General features: G+C 31.1%; 1 protein-coding gene and 1 pseudogene across 1 annotated transcript; one reads left to right on the top strand and one right to left on the bottom strand.

The window, feature by feature from the left end:
- Window positions 1–532: 532 nt before the first annotated feature.
- Window positions 533–4,885, bottom strand: LOC149571756 (putative sucrose-phosphate synthase 2; annotated as a pseudogene).
- A 3,566-nt stretch (window positions 4,886–8,451) lies between these two features.
- On the top strand, window positions 8,452–14,483 carry LOC149571755 (alpha pinene synthase, chloroplastic-like). The gene is made up of 10 exons (XM_089809816.1): window positions 8,452–8,785; window positions 8,888–9,078; window positions 10,137–10,252; window positions 10,925–11,136; window positions 11,225–11,322; window positions 11,499–11,588; window positions 11,708–11,923; window positions 12,165–12,303; window positions 13,789–14,037; window positions 14,168–14,483. Exons 1-10 carry the CDS (start codon window positions 8,513–8,515, stop codon window positions 14,462–14,464), a joined length of 1,881 nt encoding a protein of 626 aa, XP_089665942.1. The 5' UTR covers window positions 8,452–8,512; the 3' UTR covers window positions 14,465–14,483.
- Window positions 14,484–16,164: the final 1,681 nt, after the last annotated feature.

Here is a 16,164-nt window from a genome sequence, read left to right as displayed (position 1 = left end):
TAAATAAGACTAACCTTAGAAGGAATTAATTTTCCACAGCCCATAGAAATAGATCACTCTTTTTGAGTTATACTGTGTATGCTTTTTAAGTTCAAAAAGAGTATTCAAACTTAACCTTGCCTCAAAGATCTTCAATAAAAAATAGACCAAGATGACATGTTTTCTCGAAAGAGAGGAATTCCTAATATTACCATTTCTCAAAAACAAAAAATGACTTATTTTTGAAGTAAGTAAAAACCACTCCTAAGGGTTCATACACAACTTTATGGCTTCACAATGAAGTAACCCTAAAATAGGGGTGTTACAATTAGCTGGAAAAAGTCCCCCACCCCTTGATCTAGCTAATTCATCAAAATTCACCCATGCCATGTATGGACTCTTTCCCCTAATTTTTGCACCAAACTATTTATCTTCTGCTGTTACAAATTTAGTAGGTTTATTGTACTACTTTGACTGATATAAAGTTGCAAATTTTTCCTTCTAAGTTACCAAGGCATGAAAAACATTTTCCATCAGTTTCTTCTTTCTTGTGTCAAACAAATATTTTTATAGAAGCTAGCAACTCTTCACTCTTAAAGCCTTCACAGTCTTCACTTATAGTAACTATCATTATATTTGGGCTTTCTGGAGGAACACCATCCTCTCTTCCATAATTGCTAGGACTCCTCCCCATCCTTTCACTTCCACTCTTAACAACATTAATTAGTATTATCATCTTGTGCATACTTGGAATCAGCTCTTCATAATTTGTGTCACCTCTTTCTCCCATTAACACACACATGTTAGCTATATCCAAACCCCATCTGACATATAAGTACTTGCCATCACCAGATCTAGAAATGTTAAGCGATATTCATAATAGGTTTATATATCATCAATACTTGTTGAGAATATTAAATCTATTTGAATTGGACAAGAAATGCATGCAAATCTTTTGATCCTGATTACCTCAAAGCTTTAGACTTGGAAGCATGCAAAGGCAATATCTACAATTGAGAACAATTTTGATAGTAAATGACATGGCACCATGCACCTCTTATTCTTAGTTGCTTCAACAAATCGTCTGCTCTGGGAGCCTACAAAAATTTGAAGGAAAAAGCTTAGAAATCAGCTAATGTCAGTCATAGACTAAGATACTCTCTTAATAGTCAAGTTTTTCCTTGGGAATTTGGAGTACTTTCTAACAAAACAAGTTGTGCCTACTATTTCATCAGACAGATTCAATTTTTGTGTTAGGTAATCAACACAAAAATTGTTAGTTGGAACAATACTAGAAAATTATTCTGAAAAGCAAGAATACATTAAACACTATAAATAGCATAACCTTGCAAAAACTTAGTCATGGTAACCATAGATTTGGAACTCACAGTGGATATGTTCTTGGCCAAAAAATTAGAATTAGATGTTGACACATCTTGTTCAAAGAATGGAGAATCCTTTGGTCTGCTCAATTTTAACATATGTTTTCTCAGTGCTACTGCATTCTCCCAGTGGTATTCTATATGAGAATCATAGTCTGGATTTGGAAATATGGGTGAATCTACATTATCACTAGAGACATAGAAGAGCTCACTTCCACTACTACAAATTAGGGCATCAAAAGAAGACAGGTTGATTAAACCATACCGGAGAAAAGAAAGAGCTTATGTAATTGTTAATGAAGTCGACAAAAAAAATCCAAAGGATGTAGAGGTGTGTATAGAGAAAATTGCATTGATAATGTCCTACATCATATTCACTAGTTTCTAAGCACAAGATTCTTCATTGGAATCATAACAATCCACTGCAATCACATATAGATGCTTTCTTCTTCTCAGAAGCAATTTTACTGGTGAGTTTAAGCTATTACCATGTTTAAGATTTTGTTTTTCCCATCCATTCTCATCATGCCTTTCTTGTGCGTTGGATGATCTTCCCTTAGATCTCTCTACAACTTTCCTAATATGCTAAAGAATATCTTCATTATGAGAATTGTCATCTTCCACAAGTCTATCTAAACTATTGAATGAACTAGAGTGATAATCTAGGTCCAGAGAAAGTCTAAGAGATGTATCTTGTACATCCTTAAATGAATTAGTCTCCCATTCTAATTTTGCATTTTCAACAGGATCACTCTACCACTATGGGTGTCTCATCCTGCAATGTGAAATTCTTAACAAATATACTTTGCAATGTTGAGGCCAAGAATAGAGGTGAATGTTCCTCAAGCCATTTTGTCTAGACTCAGATCAAAGATTCTTATCAGCTACTAGTCTATAGAGAGTAGATGTAATAGACTTGTCATCATGGGGATCTATCAATAACCTGTTTTGTAATGTCTACACATGAAGTGATTGAAATCATCAAACACTAATATATTATATGAAAACTCTATTACAAATTTTGGAGCTAAAATTCTTAGATATAGACTATACCTGATGAATATCAATTGGTCCTCCCTTCTTTGTGGCTACCATAGCTAATCCATGTGCACCTGCCTACACAAAATTAATTCTTTACTATGTGAACTTCTTTTTGATGATTTAGATGGCATTGGTCACGTGTTGAGACTTGTTTCATCATTCCTTATTTTTGAAATAATACACATACACTCTCTCTCAAAATTCCTCACATGAATTGTACATTTTCTTCTTAAACATCAGTAAAACCTATTATTTTTATTATGAGATAAAAACACTATTGAAAATAATTTTTTTGCTAACCTACCTCAATGAGAGTCAAGCCAAAGGGTTCCACTAAAGATGGATTAATGAAAACACCTTGCACATTGTAACATAATAATTCTAAAGGTACATGCATTTCATTTATCATGGAGAATGCAGTGCAGTTTAGAGTTTTTATCCAATATATAGATAGAAAGTTTCATCAAACTTTGTTTTTGCAGCAATTCTGTAGATGTCACTGACATCTAGTTGTTTGTGATGCTTTGGCTATGCCACTTCTATGTACAGATCATACTTGTCAATTAGCTTTAGAATAGTAGTAAGCAAATTTGCACTTACTGCAGGCATTAGATCAATATCATCTTGATTACCCATGATCAAAATTTGTCAATTCATAATAGAAACTAAAAATCATTAGCTATAGAAGCAGTGCATCATATCATAGAAAGGAGACAAAATTTCAGAAAAAAGGCATACCAAATTCGCTAATTTCCTCAGTTTGTTGCACTCCCCAAAAGCCTTCACTAAAGTTGTGATATTTTTTTTAAGGACCAGGTTAGGTAAGAGCCAATATTATTGGCTTTGAAGTATTTTTCAAGAATCACAGGGTCTAAAAGTTAAAAGATGGGTGTCAGGTCCATATCATTTGTGGTAAGTTCATGACAATGCATTAGACCTAAAAATGCTTGTGTTTCTGATTAGAGTGCACATGTTTATGCAACCAATTTATAAAGTATACCAAACCTCATATAGAGGCAAGGAACAAAGTTTTTCCCTCTCTTACCTTAGCCCACAAAGGGGACTCAGATAATGGAGTAGGATCATCCTCCAAATCTTCCTCTGTGCTATCACCTTGTACAACAACATTGTTGAAGTCCATTCCAAGAGGTATGACCTGCAAAAAGTATAACCATTATTGGAGAATTATGGCTTCACATTGTAACAAGCATCCATACCTAAGAAGTCATTGAGTATTTCTCATACAAGTACACATAAATGGAACAATCCATAGAATTTGACTTTTGAGATATTGTACTAAAATTTGGTGAATGCCTTATTAGCTTTTCAAAATTTGAGATGTGCATTGAGTGGAGGTTACAAATAATGCAATGTGAAGATGTTTTATGGCAAGAAATAAATAATTTATTTTAAATTTCAAACCTTCCAACTGTATTAATAAAGTGCCAAGGAAGTCCGCAGAGTTTCGTGGAGACACAAAGACCACTTATTGGGTGATAGATTATTTGGTGCAAAGCTTCTAGTGAGGGAGAAAATGGTATTGATTCACCATTAAAACAAAATAGAGCTTTTCTGGCAAATGACATTAAATTTATGTAATCTAAAGTTAAATTTTGAATTGAATGTGACAATACCTTGGAATGACTGGTGAAGTGGTTTCAATTTGGTAGCAAAGATTGGATTTCTAAGGCCATCCTAGTGGGCATTGAAAATGCCATAGGTTTCTTCAAACCCTAGCTACTTGTTCCAAATATAATTGCTCCCTTGTAACATCCACAAAGCCACTCAAAGTCTATAGATCAATGCACATGTGCTTTTTTTCTATGTTTCTACAAATGCATCCAATTTAGGAACCTTAACAGAAGACATTCTTTATTTGATTTCTGACGATGATGGACTTCATGGAGAGTGGTTATGCCTATTTTAATTCATCTAAAGATTGATTCGATGTAGGAGCCATTTCAAGTGTTCCCCAAGGGAGGAGTAGAAAGGAATAATGATTGATATGATATGATATGATATGATAGATTTTAATGATGTCCACGAGGCTATAGTAGCCTATGGGACCCACATGATCACTCCCCTAAGGCAGGAGTGGAACTAAACTAGCTGCAAAGTTTTGGTTAACTTATCTCTCCTTCTCTAAAGTTTGATAACCAGAGCTACTGTCCTCTTCACTTGATCATCTTTGAATAAGTAATTTTACTCGAACATCTAGAATTATGACGTGTGCCACTTTCAGGCTCTTTACGCACTGGATTTACTCCACTCGCACTGCCCCCGCCGCCGCCTCCACTATTGCCTCCTTTGTCTCCGCCTACACCTCCACTTTTGCCTCCTCTAGTGAGAATCCTGGAAATGCACACCCTCTTACAGGGATAAGGACGCCTTATTTGAAAGCGTGTTCCAATTACTCCACCAGTGAGGACAGGGGAAATGTAGTGTAGATGTAGATGCTTCAACAGAGCTGGTGCACCCGCCATTGACATATGCGCCTGAATGTTATAAAAACCTTCCATTTTTCTTCTTCTTTGCTGAATTTGGTGAACGTTTTGTATTGTTTTGTTCCATTTGGCTAGGCAATCCATTGCAAAAAGCATGTAGAAGCTCTCTCTATCCCTCCATTTCTCAATACTCACCATTCATTTGCTTCATATTTTTTATAATTTAGGGGGCATCAAAAAAGGTGTGCAAAAATATTCTACTATATTTCAAGAGTTCCTTGAGTAGAAAGGAATAAGGATTTCGATGGGGCATCAGAAAATGCACACAAAAATATTCTACCTTTTGCATCGACTCTATCCAAATTTGGTTAGTCAGACTTTTGTTATCGACCAACCTGGGTTGGGCAAATTGATGTTGGTCAAAATTTTGACCAAAAGTGGGAAAAAAATAATTTGTGACCAATGCGGGAATGAAAACAAAAAATAAAGAGGATTTATTGCTTTTGTCAAAAAATTTGGTAGAAAAATGGGTGCAAATGTACTAGTGCATAAGATTGGAAAATTGAAACTATTGTGAAATTAAACACTAGATTATATTTGAATCTGATGCTAACCTACAAACACACAATCACATGAAGAACATGAGAAAATCCTTTTCCTCTAGACACTTCCTTCCTTGAAAATTGCTTCTCCAAAATCCCTCAGTCCCTATAAAATGAGCTCGAGATCTCTGATAAAAAGTTCTCCCCTAAATTTGGGGCTCTATTGTGCAATCCCATGAGGGAACTCGCCGATCAATTATTTTTTAATATTTTATTATCTTTTACATTTTCATGCACACTTTTAGATATTTAATTACAAATATCTTTATTTAAATAATTAGCTTTATCTCTTTAATTAATTTTTGAAGCATTTTCAATAATATATTTATTAATTTAATTAATAACATTATTTAGAGTTTATTATTAAAATAAAACTCCTAAATAATTATCATTAAATTAAATAAATATAACTGCGCTACAATTATAACCATAACTTTATCTTTAAATTTTAGTCTTTTATTTAAATAAATTCGCGAGATGTATTTATTAACTTAATTAATAACATTATTTAGAGTTTATTATTAAAATAAATTCCTAAATAATTATCATTAAATTAAATAAATATAAATATGTCAAAAATAGAACTTTAATATAATCTTTTAAATTTAATTCTTTTATTTAATTAATTTCTTAATTAATTAAATATAATTAAATACTAAATTTTCTTTGTAATATTTTCATTAAATTAAATCATTAAATTATCTTTTAACTTGATTTAATTATAACAAAAAATCATAATAGAACCTTCCAAAACCAAATACAAAAACCCATCATAAAGTATAGAATATCAAAACAAACTCCAAGGTCAAAATTATGAATTCATGTCACTTGACGAATTCAGAAAGGTGAAATTAACTCAGATACTTGTCCTATTTTTTAGGACAGTTGGCTTAGGTTAGGATTTGGACTCAAGAGTTATCTCCCCACTTATAGCATTGAGATACTATGATAGGGTACACTCATCCTAACAATTCAATGAAGTCGATACCTAGTACCTGCAATCTGTATTAAATCTACGCATATACATACACATATATTCTAAACTAAATAGACAATGGTAGGAAGTGGTACATTATGTAGATTCCGACTAGCAGGTGATTATGACTCCCTTCCTTAACCACATTAGAAATGTCAAACATAAAGAAAATATACGCGTACATCATACACATGCAAGTATGGGGTAAGTAATCATAGAACTGCATATAAATCATTCCTCTAACTAACATCATGAAATAATTGAAATCATTATATGAACATACATATATCATCATCAAAATAATCATGATCATATGAAATAATTGAGTAACTCAAGTAGCTCATCAAATAAATCAATTGAGTATGAAATGACATATAATCAAATTTGGTAACTAAGTATTGATAATCATAAAACACGATAAAAAAACTGACCTAAGAGAATATGGCAATTCAATAGAAAAGTCAAGTAGGGGTAGGTGTTACACTTATTCCCAAAAAAGATTCTAGTGTATTGTAACTAAAAGGGACTTAATCAACTTTGAATAAAGACTTTCTATTATTGTTGAACAATCATAAATTTTATTTTCACCCTAAACAAGAAGAAAGACATTTTATAAAGAGCATGACCTCATAAAGTTTAAATTGCATAAATACTTTGAATAAACACTTTTTAGAAACTATCGAGTGAATACTTATTCCCAAAATATTAGTATATTTTAATTAAAAGAGAGAATCAGATAATGACCTTAAATCAATTTTATTTCAAGATTTATGGTGGATGTTAAGACAATTATATTATCCACTATACCAAATTAAATTTGGGTTACACTTATAGCAAGAAGGGACAAAGAGGAGTGGGGTCCACTATCAAGAATAATAATTGGGCACATTGGTGGAAAAATGTCATGTATCAATAGGTATCTATCATTGTTGAATAGACATACATGTTAATCTCAATATGAAAAAAGAAAAAAAACATTTTATAAATGACATTACGTGATAAGTTGAAATTAACAATTTTTGAAATTGCTAAAATGTACAAGAGAATCTCTCCACAATATCTTCCACACATTACATCAACTATATTAATTTTCTCACCTTGCTTTCTTCCAATAAACAAAAGTGGTATTTATTTTTGTAAAATGAAAGATCAAAAAAAATATTACGGTGGTATTTTCAAGGGCACTATGTGTACTCCCAATTGAAAAGATTTACTCTTTTCTTCTCCGGGTTGATGATCAAGTTTGCGGTCTTGGACAACTATTTTTCCTCGAAGAAGTAGCTCAACCTGCTGTTTTCTAACATCTCTGAATACCCAAATAGTAGCTGCTATTGGACCAGCAGAAATACGTTACGTGGCACACAGAGACACAGAGTCATTATTTATTGCAATTGTATTCTCTTATCCCAACCATACAACCGGAATCTTTCACATGCAAAAATCTAAACAGTCAGAACCATTGAAATTGCATGTCTGCACGTTAAATGCGGCTTAAACTAGGGTGGGATTGGTAGTTTATTTTCAGACTTTGAAGGAACCCTTACCTAATTTCAGATATCTTATTTTCAACTCTCAAGAATAGTCATATTTGTAAACGAGCATAACGTGACCTAATTTCCCAAGTTAAATTTCATCACATTATATTATTCATGTAACATATCCATTACGTCTTATTTCTGACAGAGAATAGTCATATTTGTAAACGAGCATGATTGAATTTGTGCCTAATTTTTCCAAAGTTACATTTGACAACATCATACATGCAAATGAGCATATGTGGCACAGTTGGAGTTGCTATTTCATTTCAGACAAATTAAAAAAACCTGGCTGCCACTGTATTTAACACACCTACAAATATGAACCCCCTGTTTTTCCTCTTGATTATAAAGATGTATTTGTCTTGACTCTTGAGTATACAACCAGGAAATTTCCCACGTGAAACAACAGCCCCCCATTGCTACAGTTTACGCGGTTTTATTTTTTCCCATGGAAGGGCTATAAATTGGAGTGGATGACATTCTTCACCACAACATAGAGAAACATTATCCTTGCTTTTAACAATAACAATAATTCAAGAGGCCCAAAATCATGTCTCTGCCTTGTTCTACTCCTTTGCCTTCATATTCCACTGTGGTTGAACAGAAGCTTATATCATTTCATAGGCCTTGTTCTATTTCTATTCATCAAAATCCTTTCACCAAAACATACCCATTACGCCTTAGAGCTCCTAAAGCTTCAAATAGAATCATCAAAATGGCTTATGTTGGTACTGACCATGAAGGCATCACACGTCGCACTAGAAATCATCACCCCAACGTGTGGGATGATGACTTCCTTCAATCCCTCTCAAAAACATATCATGTAAGACTACTTTCATCTTGTTTATTTATTATGTTATTGCACTCCTTATCTTTTGGGGCTTACCAGTCTTGTTGCTTTGTTTTTGTTTTATGGTATTATCAGGCTCCCTCGTATGTTGAACGAGCTGAAGGGCTGATTGAGGAGATAAAGGGCATGTTCAATGCTCTTCCTCAAAACACTTCATCTTCAGATGATCTCTATAAACGTCTTTCTATGGTGGATGATGTTGAACGCCTTGGAATTGACCGCCATTTCCAAACTGAGATAAAAGAAGCTCTCGACTATGTGTACAGGTATTAAGTTTCTACTATATATACACAATTGGAATAATTTGGTTTCTAATCACATCGTTCAGTATATTCTTTAATCTGTTATATTACAGGGTGTATTTCTTTATAGAACTGTTTTGAGTGCAAATTTTCCTTTAATTTAAGAATATAAAATATTAACATTATCAAATTTCCACATCTATTAGTAAATATGAATCTATTTCTAGATTCGATTGTGTGGTTTTAGCATCACTTCTTTTTTCTTTTTCTATTCTTGCACTCTCTCCTCTTAATGATGAACCACTGAGTGTGATTTGACATGTTGATGATAAAAACACACATCCGAATCCAGAAATATACTCAAATATAACATATACTTCTACAAAATTTTAATTTTGGGAAAGAAGATAAAATGAATTCTTTTATTTTGATGGTGAAGCTATAAAAAATTAAAATAAGATCTGAGGAAAGGCAGACCGCTTAAACATCACACACTAAAAGTGTTAAATAGTCAAAGTTGACTAATTTTTTCAAGCTTAATTTCCTCCTTAGTATGTGATGTTTAACACTGGCTAGAAAAGAGGGGTTGTCGATGGGTTCAAAAACGTTCGGTGAAATTACAAGGGATCAAGTCTTTTTGAGTGCAATATGTCAACATCGTAAGAGATGAGGTTGGAATTGTGCTTGATGCAGACTTGGCAAAGGGAACACCCCTTTGTCATTAGCTCTTAGTCGAAGAGGTTTTGCTTGTGGCTCGTGTTCCAATATTTGATAGGTACACTTCTACGTGTTATAAAATCCTCCATCCAAGAAAAGGGGAGGTATGGAGGCTAGAAATGAATAATTGGCTCTAAAAACTATGCTCTTTTGTTTTATCTCTAATTTTTCCTCTAATTCTTTACAAGAATTATTGTTAACAATTTCATTAAAAGCACCATTTAAGATGTATGCTAAAAAATAAACATCAAAGTTTAATTATCAAAAGGTCAAGAGTATTGCAAATTGTTGCTAAAAGGTAGCTACATTAAGACTTCTTCTTTTACTCCATTCCTAATATTTGTAACATGTGGTTTGAATAGTAGGTATTGGAATGATATCAATGGTATTGGGTGTGGTAGAGAAAGTCCTTGCACAGATCTTAACACCACAGCCTTGGGTTTTCGAATTCTTCGTCTCCACAGAAATGGTGTCTCTTCAGGTGATATTCACAAATTTGTTGAATCATAAAACAATTGTTTAAGTTATTTTTTATCTTGTGACTTAATGGCCTTTTATGATTTATGAATTATTTTGGACTTAATTATAAAAGGCTATGATAATGTATCTAACAATATTTTTCTCATCCAATAGGTGTACTTATAAGTTTCCTATTATTAGAATGTTCACATCGATTCGTAGAATAAATGAATAATTTATTTTTAAATGATCAAATTTGGATTCAATGTTTAGCAAAATATACTTTTAAAATAGAGTAGGCACTCTTATAATTAAATTATAAATGTAAAATAAGGCAAGAGCCTACAACGCATTGATAAATTGCGAGCCTCTCATCGAAGAGGTCTTGGGTTCAAATCTACCCAAGATTAACACCTCATAATAATTAATCTAACAATAATAATAAAATGAATAATAAATAATCTAGGCTTTGGCTGATTACCTATTAAAAAAATAAATTATATATGTAAAATTGTGATTTTTTTTGTATTTTCAAATTGAAATATTTTTATAATTATTTATAAAGTATAATTTTCCTTCCAATTTTATCAATTATTATAGAATTGAAATCTCAAAGTATCCAATATCAATATTAACTATATTAAAATTTATATTAACAAAGGATGGAGTTGTGTCTAACTTGATGTCATATCAGATATGTTGTCACAGTTCAAAGATAATGATGGGAGATTTGTATGCTCAAATATTCAATCAAATGAGGAAGAGTTAAGGAGCATTTTAAATTTATATCGAGCTTCACTCATTGCATTTCCTAAGGAGCAAATTTTGGATGATGCCAAGTTGTTCTCTACTACATATTTAAAACAAGCTCTACTAACCAATAACAATATGAATATTATGAAAGAGGTATAATTGATAAACTTGAATATATTTCTTCATATTAATTATACTAATCTATTTATTAATGGGAAATCTAATTTGTATGGTGTCATAGATTAAATTCAATTTAGAGTATGGTTGGCATACCAATGTGCCTAGATTGGAAGCAAGGACTTATATTGACATATATGGAGATGCCAAGACAATGAACAGGTAAATCTAATATCTTGTAGCATACTCATGATATTCTAATCCAAAACCTTAAGATTTTTTATTTATTTTTAAAGACACAATATAATTTTGTATTTTAGTAGAAAATAAGTTTGTATTTCTTAATTTTCTTAAATTTGTTTAAGATATTCTAACACTATAATTTGGAATTTTTGTAGTATTTTTAACTCAATTATTTTGGAACTAGCAAAGATGGACTTCAATATGATCCAATCTATTCAACAACACGAACTTCAAATTCTCTCAAGGTAAAAATTTCATGCTATGAAAGATACTATTTTAGTTTTCTTATTTAGTTATTGATAATGTTATTTATTGTTTGATTACTAGACAATCATATTTATTTAGTAATGTGTGAATGTTATAGATGGTGGGTAGAGTCCGGTCTAGCTAAACTGGAGTTTGCTCGACAACGCCATGTGGAATTTTATTTTATAGCAGCTACAGTGTGTATTGATCCAAATTATTCTACTTTTAGAATTGGGTTTGCAAAGATGTGTACATTTCTCACTTGCTTGGATGATATTTATGACACTTATGGAACTTTGGATGAACTTAAACTCTTCACACAAGCCATCAAGAGGTATGTACAACTTATAAGAAGATATGAAACATGTGCATACTGAATATTTAGTTATAAATTTATAGGAAACATGGTTTCCATGTGACAACTAATAGATTGATAATAACATTAAGTAGACATAATATGTGATTAATGACAAAAAAAAATAGTAAGTAGACATGCATTGCTTTATCTTTCCATTTTACTATTCACTTTCCATATATACATATTATGATAATAGATTATCTAATGGTTAATGAAGGTGGGATTTAGCATCCATGGAAGGGCTTCCAGAATATATGAAAGTGGCATTCAACACCTTTGATGAGGGCATAAGGAGCATGGCTCAAGAGGCTCAAAAAACTCAAGGAAGAGACACACTTGACTATGCACGTAAAGCTGTATGTTTGTGAAAATAAATCATTCTCCATGTGTGTATTTAATATTACATCAATGTAGAGAGTGTGGATAAAGTATTTAGTTTAACTGATATATTAATTTCACCAATTTTTTTCATATTATTTGAATATTCATTACTAATTATCTCATATATAATTCATTACAATATCAGCCATAATAAGTAATAGTGAAATAATTTAAAAAAATATATATTTTATTTCAAAAGGAAATGAGTTATTATATATATATATATATATATATATATATATATAAAATACACTTTCTCAGATGTGTTGCACACACACACACACACACGACCTCTTATTTTGTTGTACGCCATGAATGTATTTTAAATAAATTATTTCATATATTTTCTATTTATTTTTGATAATAATAATCTATAAAATAAAAAATTTATTTCAAGTCATTAAAATCTCATTCCCAATTAACAATATATATTGGGTTGCAGAGGGTTTTCCCATTACTTGGTATTTTATTTTTGTTGTTTACCCTTTTATATTTTCTTAAGTCATAACCTTATATTACTAATATTCATTCCTAATTTGCATCATATTCTAATCATATTAATTTCATCATTGATCCTTTTAATCTTTTGAATTAATTCATCATACTTTTTAGGGTAAATAACCAATAATTTATCCTCTATACTAAGTCATATGTCATATGTCATGATAAATAAATATAATTTATCTACCCCGCTTTGAAATTATTTAAAAATTAATTTTAATTGTTCACTTTTTCAAATGAGAGAATTATTGAAAATTTAAAGGTCAAAATATTCCCTCCTACTAATTTTCCTCCACCTACTAATTTAACCTACACCTTCTATATTGTATCCCGCACCTTCCCTTTCCATTTTCTTAGTAGTTTAGCCTCCCTTGATAATCATGTTTCTCTTTATGCATTGAATCTTGTCATAAAATCTCATAAAAATGACAATTTCCAATTGTAATATGAGACTATCCAAATTGAAACTCTTCCAATTATTATAGCCTTGTCATTTACCAAAATTGAGTTCTCATGCAATCTTGGCCATTGATTGAGTTCAACCTCATCCATTAATTTTGAGTTCCACATTTTCAAAAAAATTTCCCCATTGCTCTTATTTATCAAACCACAAAATTTCAAATATGGTTTCATTATTCTTCAAATTTTCTTTCATTTGTAGATTTACTTTGTCAAAATGTAAGAAACAAACCACCAATCTGAGAAGAAATAATGTGCATTAAAGTCTAATTGAGAGATTTTTTTATTTTATTTATTTTCTATTCCATGCACTTTGTCTCAATTGCTTTAATGGTTTGATTAATATTTAGGTTGCATGATTAATTAGGCTCTATGGTGATTTATTATATGCAACATTTTTTATTTCCCTTTTCCTAGTTGAATTTTTTATATATAGAATTTTCTAGTAATTTATTTACTTCAAATTACTAATGTTGACTTGGAATATTGCTTTTGTATAGTGGGAAGCTTGTATAGATTCTTTCATGCAAGAGGCAACTTGGCTTGCAACAGGGTATATACCATCTTTAGAGGAATATTTAGAGAATGGAAAAGTAAGTTCTGGATCTCGTGTTGTAACCTTGCAACCTATACTATCATTAGATGTGCCCATCTATGATGATATTATAAAAGAAATTGATTATCCGTCAAAGTTCAATGATCTTTTATGCTTGGCCCTCAGACTAAGAAATGATACAAATACTTTTAAGGTATGCATATAAATTTAGAAAATTCAAAAAAATTTTCAAAATATTGTATTTATTCATTCATATAATTTATTAATTTTATTTAAAAGTTCTTAATTTGAAATTTGACAAAAATATAATGGTCTTATTGAAGGTTGAGGCAGATTGTGGAGAAGCAGCATCGTGTGTGACATGCTATTTGAAAGATAATCTTAGATCTACCGAGGAGGAAGCATTAGAGTATCTCAATTCTTTGATTGATGAAAAAATCAAAGAATTAAATTGGGAATATTTAAAGCCTGATAATGTCCCAAGAAAAAGCAAAGATCATGGATATGCAATATCAAAAGGCATCCAACTTCTCTACAAAGAAAGAGATGGAATCAGTGTCTCAAGCATTGAGACAAAAACTCTTATCACCAAAACCATGTTTGAACCAATACCTATGTGACATTTTAAATAGATTATATATACATTTTCAATAATGAATTAGTTTCCTTTTATGAATCTAAAACAATGCTCAAGTAGTTTACTAATTCTTTTTACATTAGGATTATACACACTTTAACAAGGTAATACTTTTCTTTCAAAAATATAGTGTGTGTGATTTTGATGGAAATTTTTTAAATATTATTTTTTATCCCATGATTACTATTATCACTTGAAATTTACACCCTTATAAGGTTGAAAAAAACTTGATATTTCAAGGTAACATGGAAGTGCTCCTAAGTTGTGGGCAACTTAAGGTTTGGAGTGAATCTCTAGATATGGTTGACTACTAGTTTCTTAACACACTAAACTATTGATTTCTCAAGAAAAGGAATAAAGAAATTGAGAATAAAAGGACTGTAACTGGGACTAAAACTAAAACATGAAAACTTAAAGCTTTAAATTGCACTAACTAAAGTGATTACTGACTTAAGTAGAAAATAAATACTTTCAACAATACTTAGCCCAAGTATGGAGACAATGAATAACCTACTCACTAAAAATTCACCCATTCATAAATATTTCATTAACTAGTTACAAGTTATAATCACTAGGAAGAAAAATATAAATATTCATAAAATTGGTTTTTGTGCACTTAAATAACATGGTTAACAACCCACATATTAACAAACCACTTACAAAGAGGGTGTTAAAGTATGAGATAAAAGTTGCAAGGAAAATGATTCGCATACAACTTCATGAAATACTTAGCATAGACAAAAAAAATGAGAAGAATTGGTTTGACTAGAAAATAGAACATGAAGCTTGTAATTTATTTGTCTTCCATAAAAAAAGAACTTGAGTTACAAAATATCAAGAAATAAGACAGAGGATCACCAAAATCACCAAGTCTCCAAATCCAGTAGTCATAATTGAGAAAAAGAAGTGAATAAAACTCACTAAGTACATCCTTTAAGAACCTTGGGTTGAATGCAAAGAAATAGCCCCTAAAATAGGACCTAGAACTTCATAACATCAAGTGTAAGCCCACTCGAAACTCCACTAAGTTATAAGTAATCTTGTGACTCATCAAGAATAACTCAAGCAATAATCCAATTAACCATAAAGAGTCTTCAACCACCTTTGAAAAATCAACTAACACATAATATATTCCCATGTCAAATCACCACCCTAACTACTTGGTCAAATCACCAATGAAAGCTTGTCTCCATTTGCTTATGTCTCTAGTTTGACTTTGAAGTCATCATATCAAGAGTAATAAGGTGTAACAATAAGGCTTTTGACATTCATCTTTTTTTGCATTTTTAAATTACATTTTTAAATGATTTAAACATAACATCATTTAATAATGTTATTTTTTAATGAAGATATGCAAAAATAAGTTCAAAACAAATACAAAGCACATAAGTGTCAAACTATCAACACCTACTGTAACCACCCATGGCATGCATAGGAAAAAATGAGTAATAATATCCTATTAAAAAATAAAGGAAGACCTCAAAGTTTTTTTTTAAAGGGACTTAATAGGATATATCGAAGATGAAAACCCTAAATACATGCATTTTTCAATGGGTAAAAGCACAAACCCGTGTCACCTTTTATAAAGAAACGTGATATTAGAATGTGACAATTCAACATTAGTCACAAAAAAAATGGTATTTGTGTTTAAAATATGAAGATGATGTAAACTGATGAAATGTG

The sequence above is a fragment of the Cupressus sempervirens genome, chromosome 2, assembly GCF_028749045.1.
Source record: "Cupressus sempervirens isolate cs-2001-9-10 chromosome 2, ASM2874904v1, whole genome shotgun sequence".
Lineage (NCBI taxonomy): Eukaryota > Viridiplantae > Streptophyta > Pinopsida > Cupressales > Cupressaceae > Cupressus > Cupressus sempervirens.
Note: the sequence above shows the minus strand (reverse complement) of the source record. Positions and strands in the feature narration are given on the sequence as shown.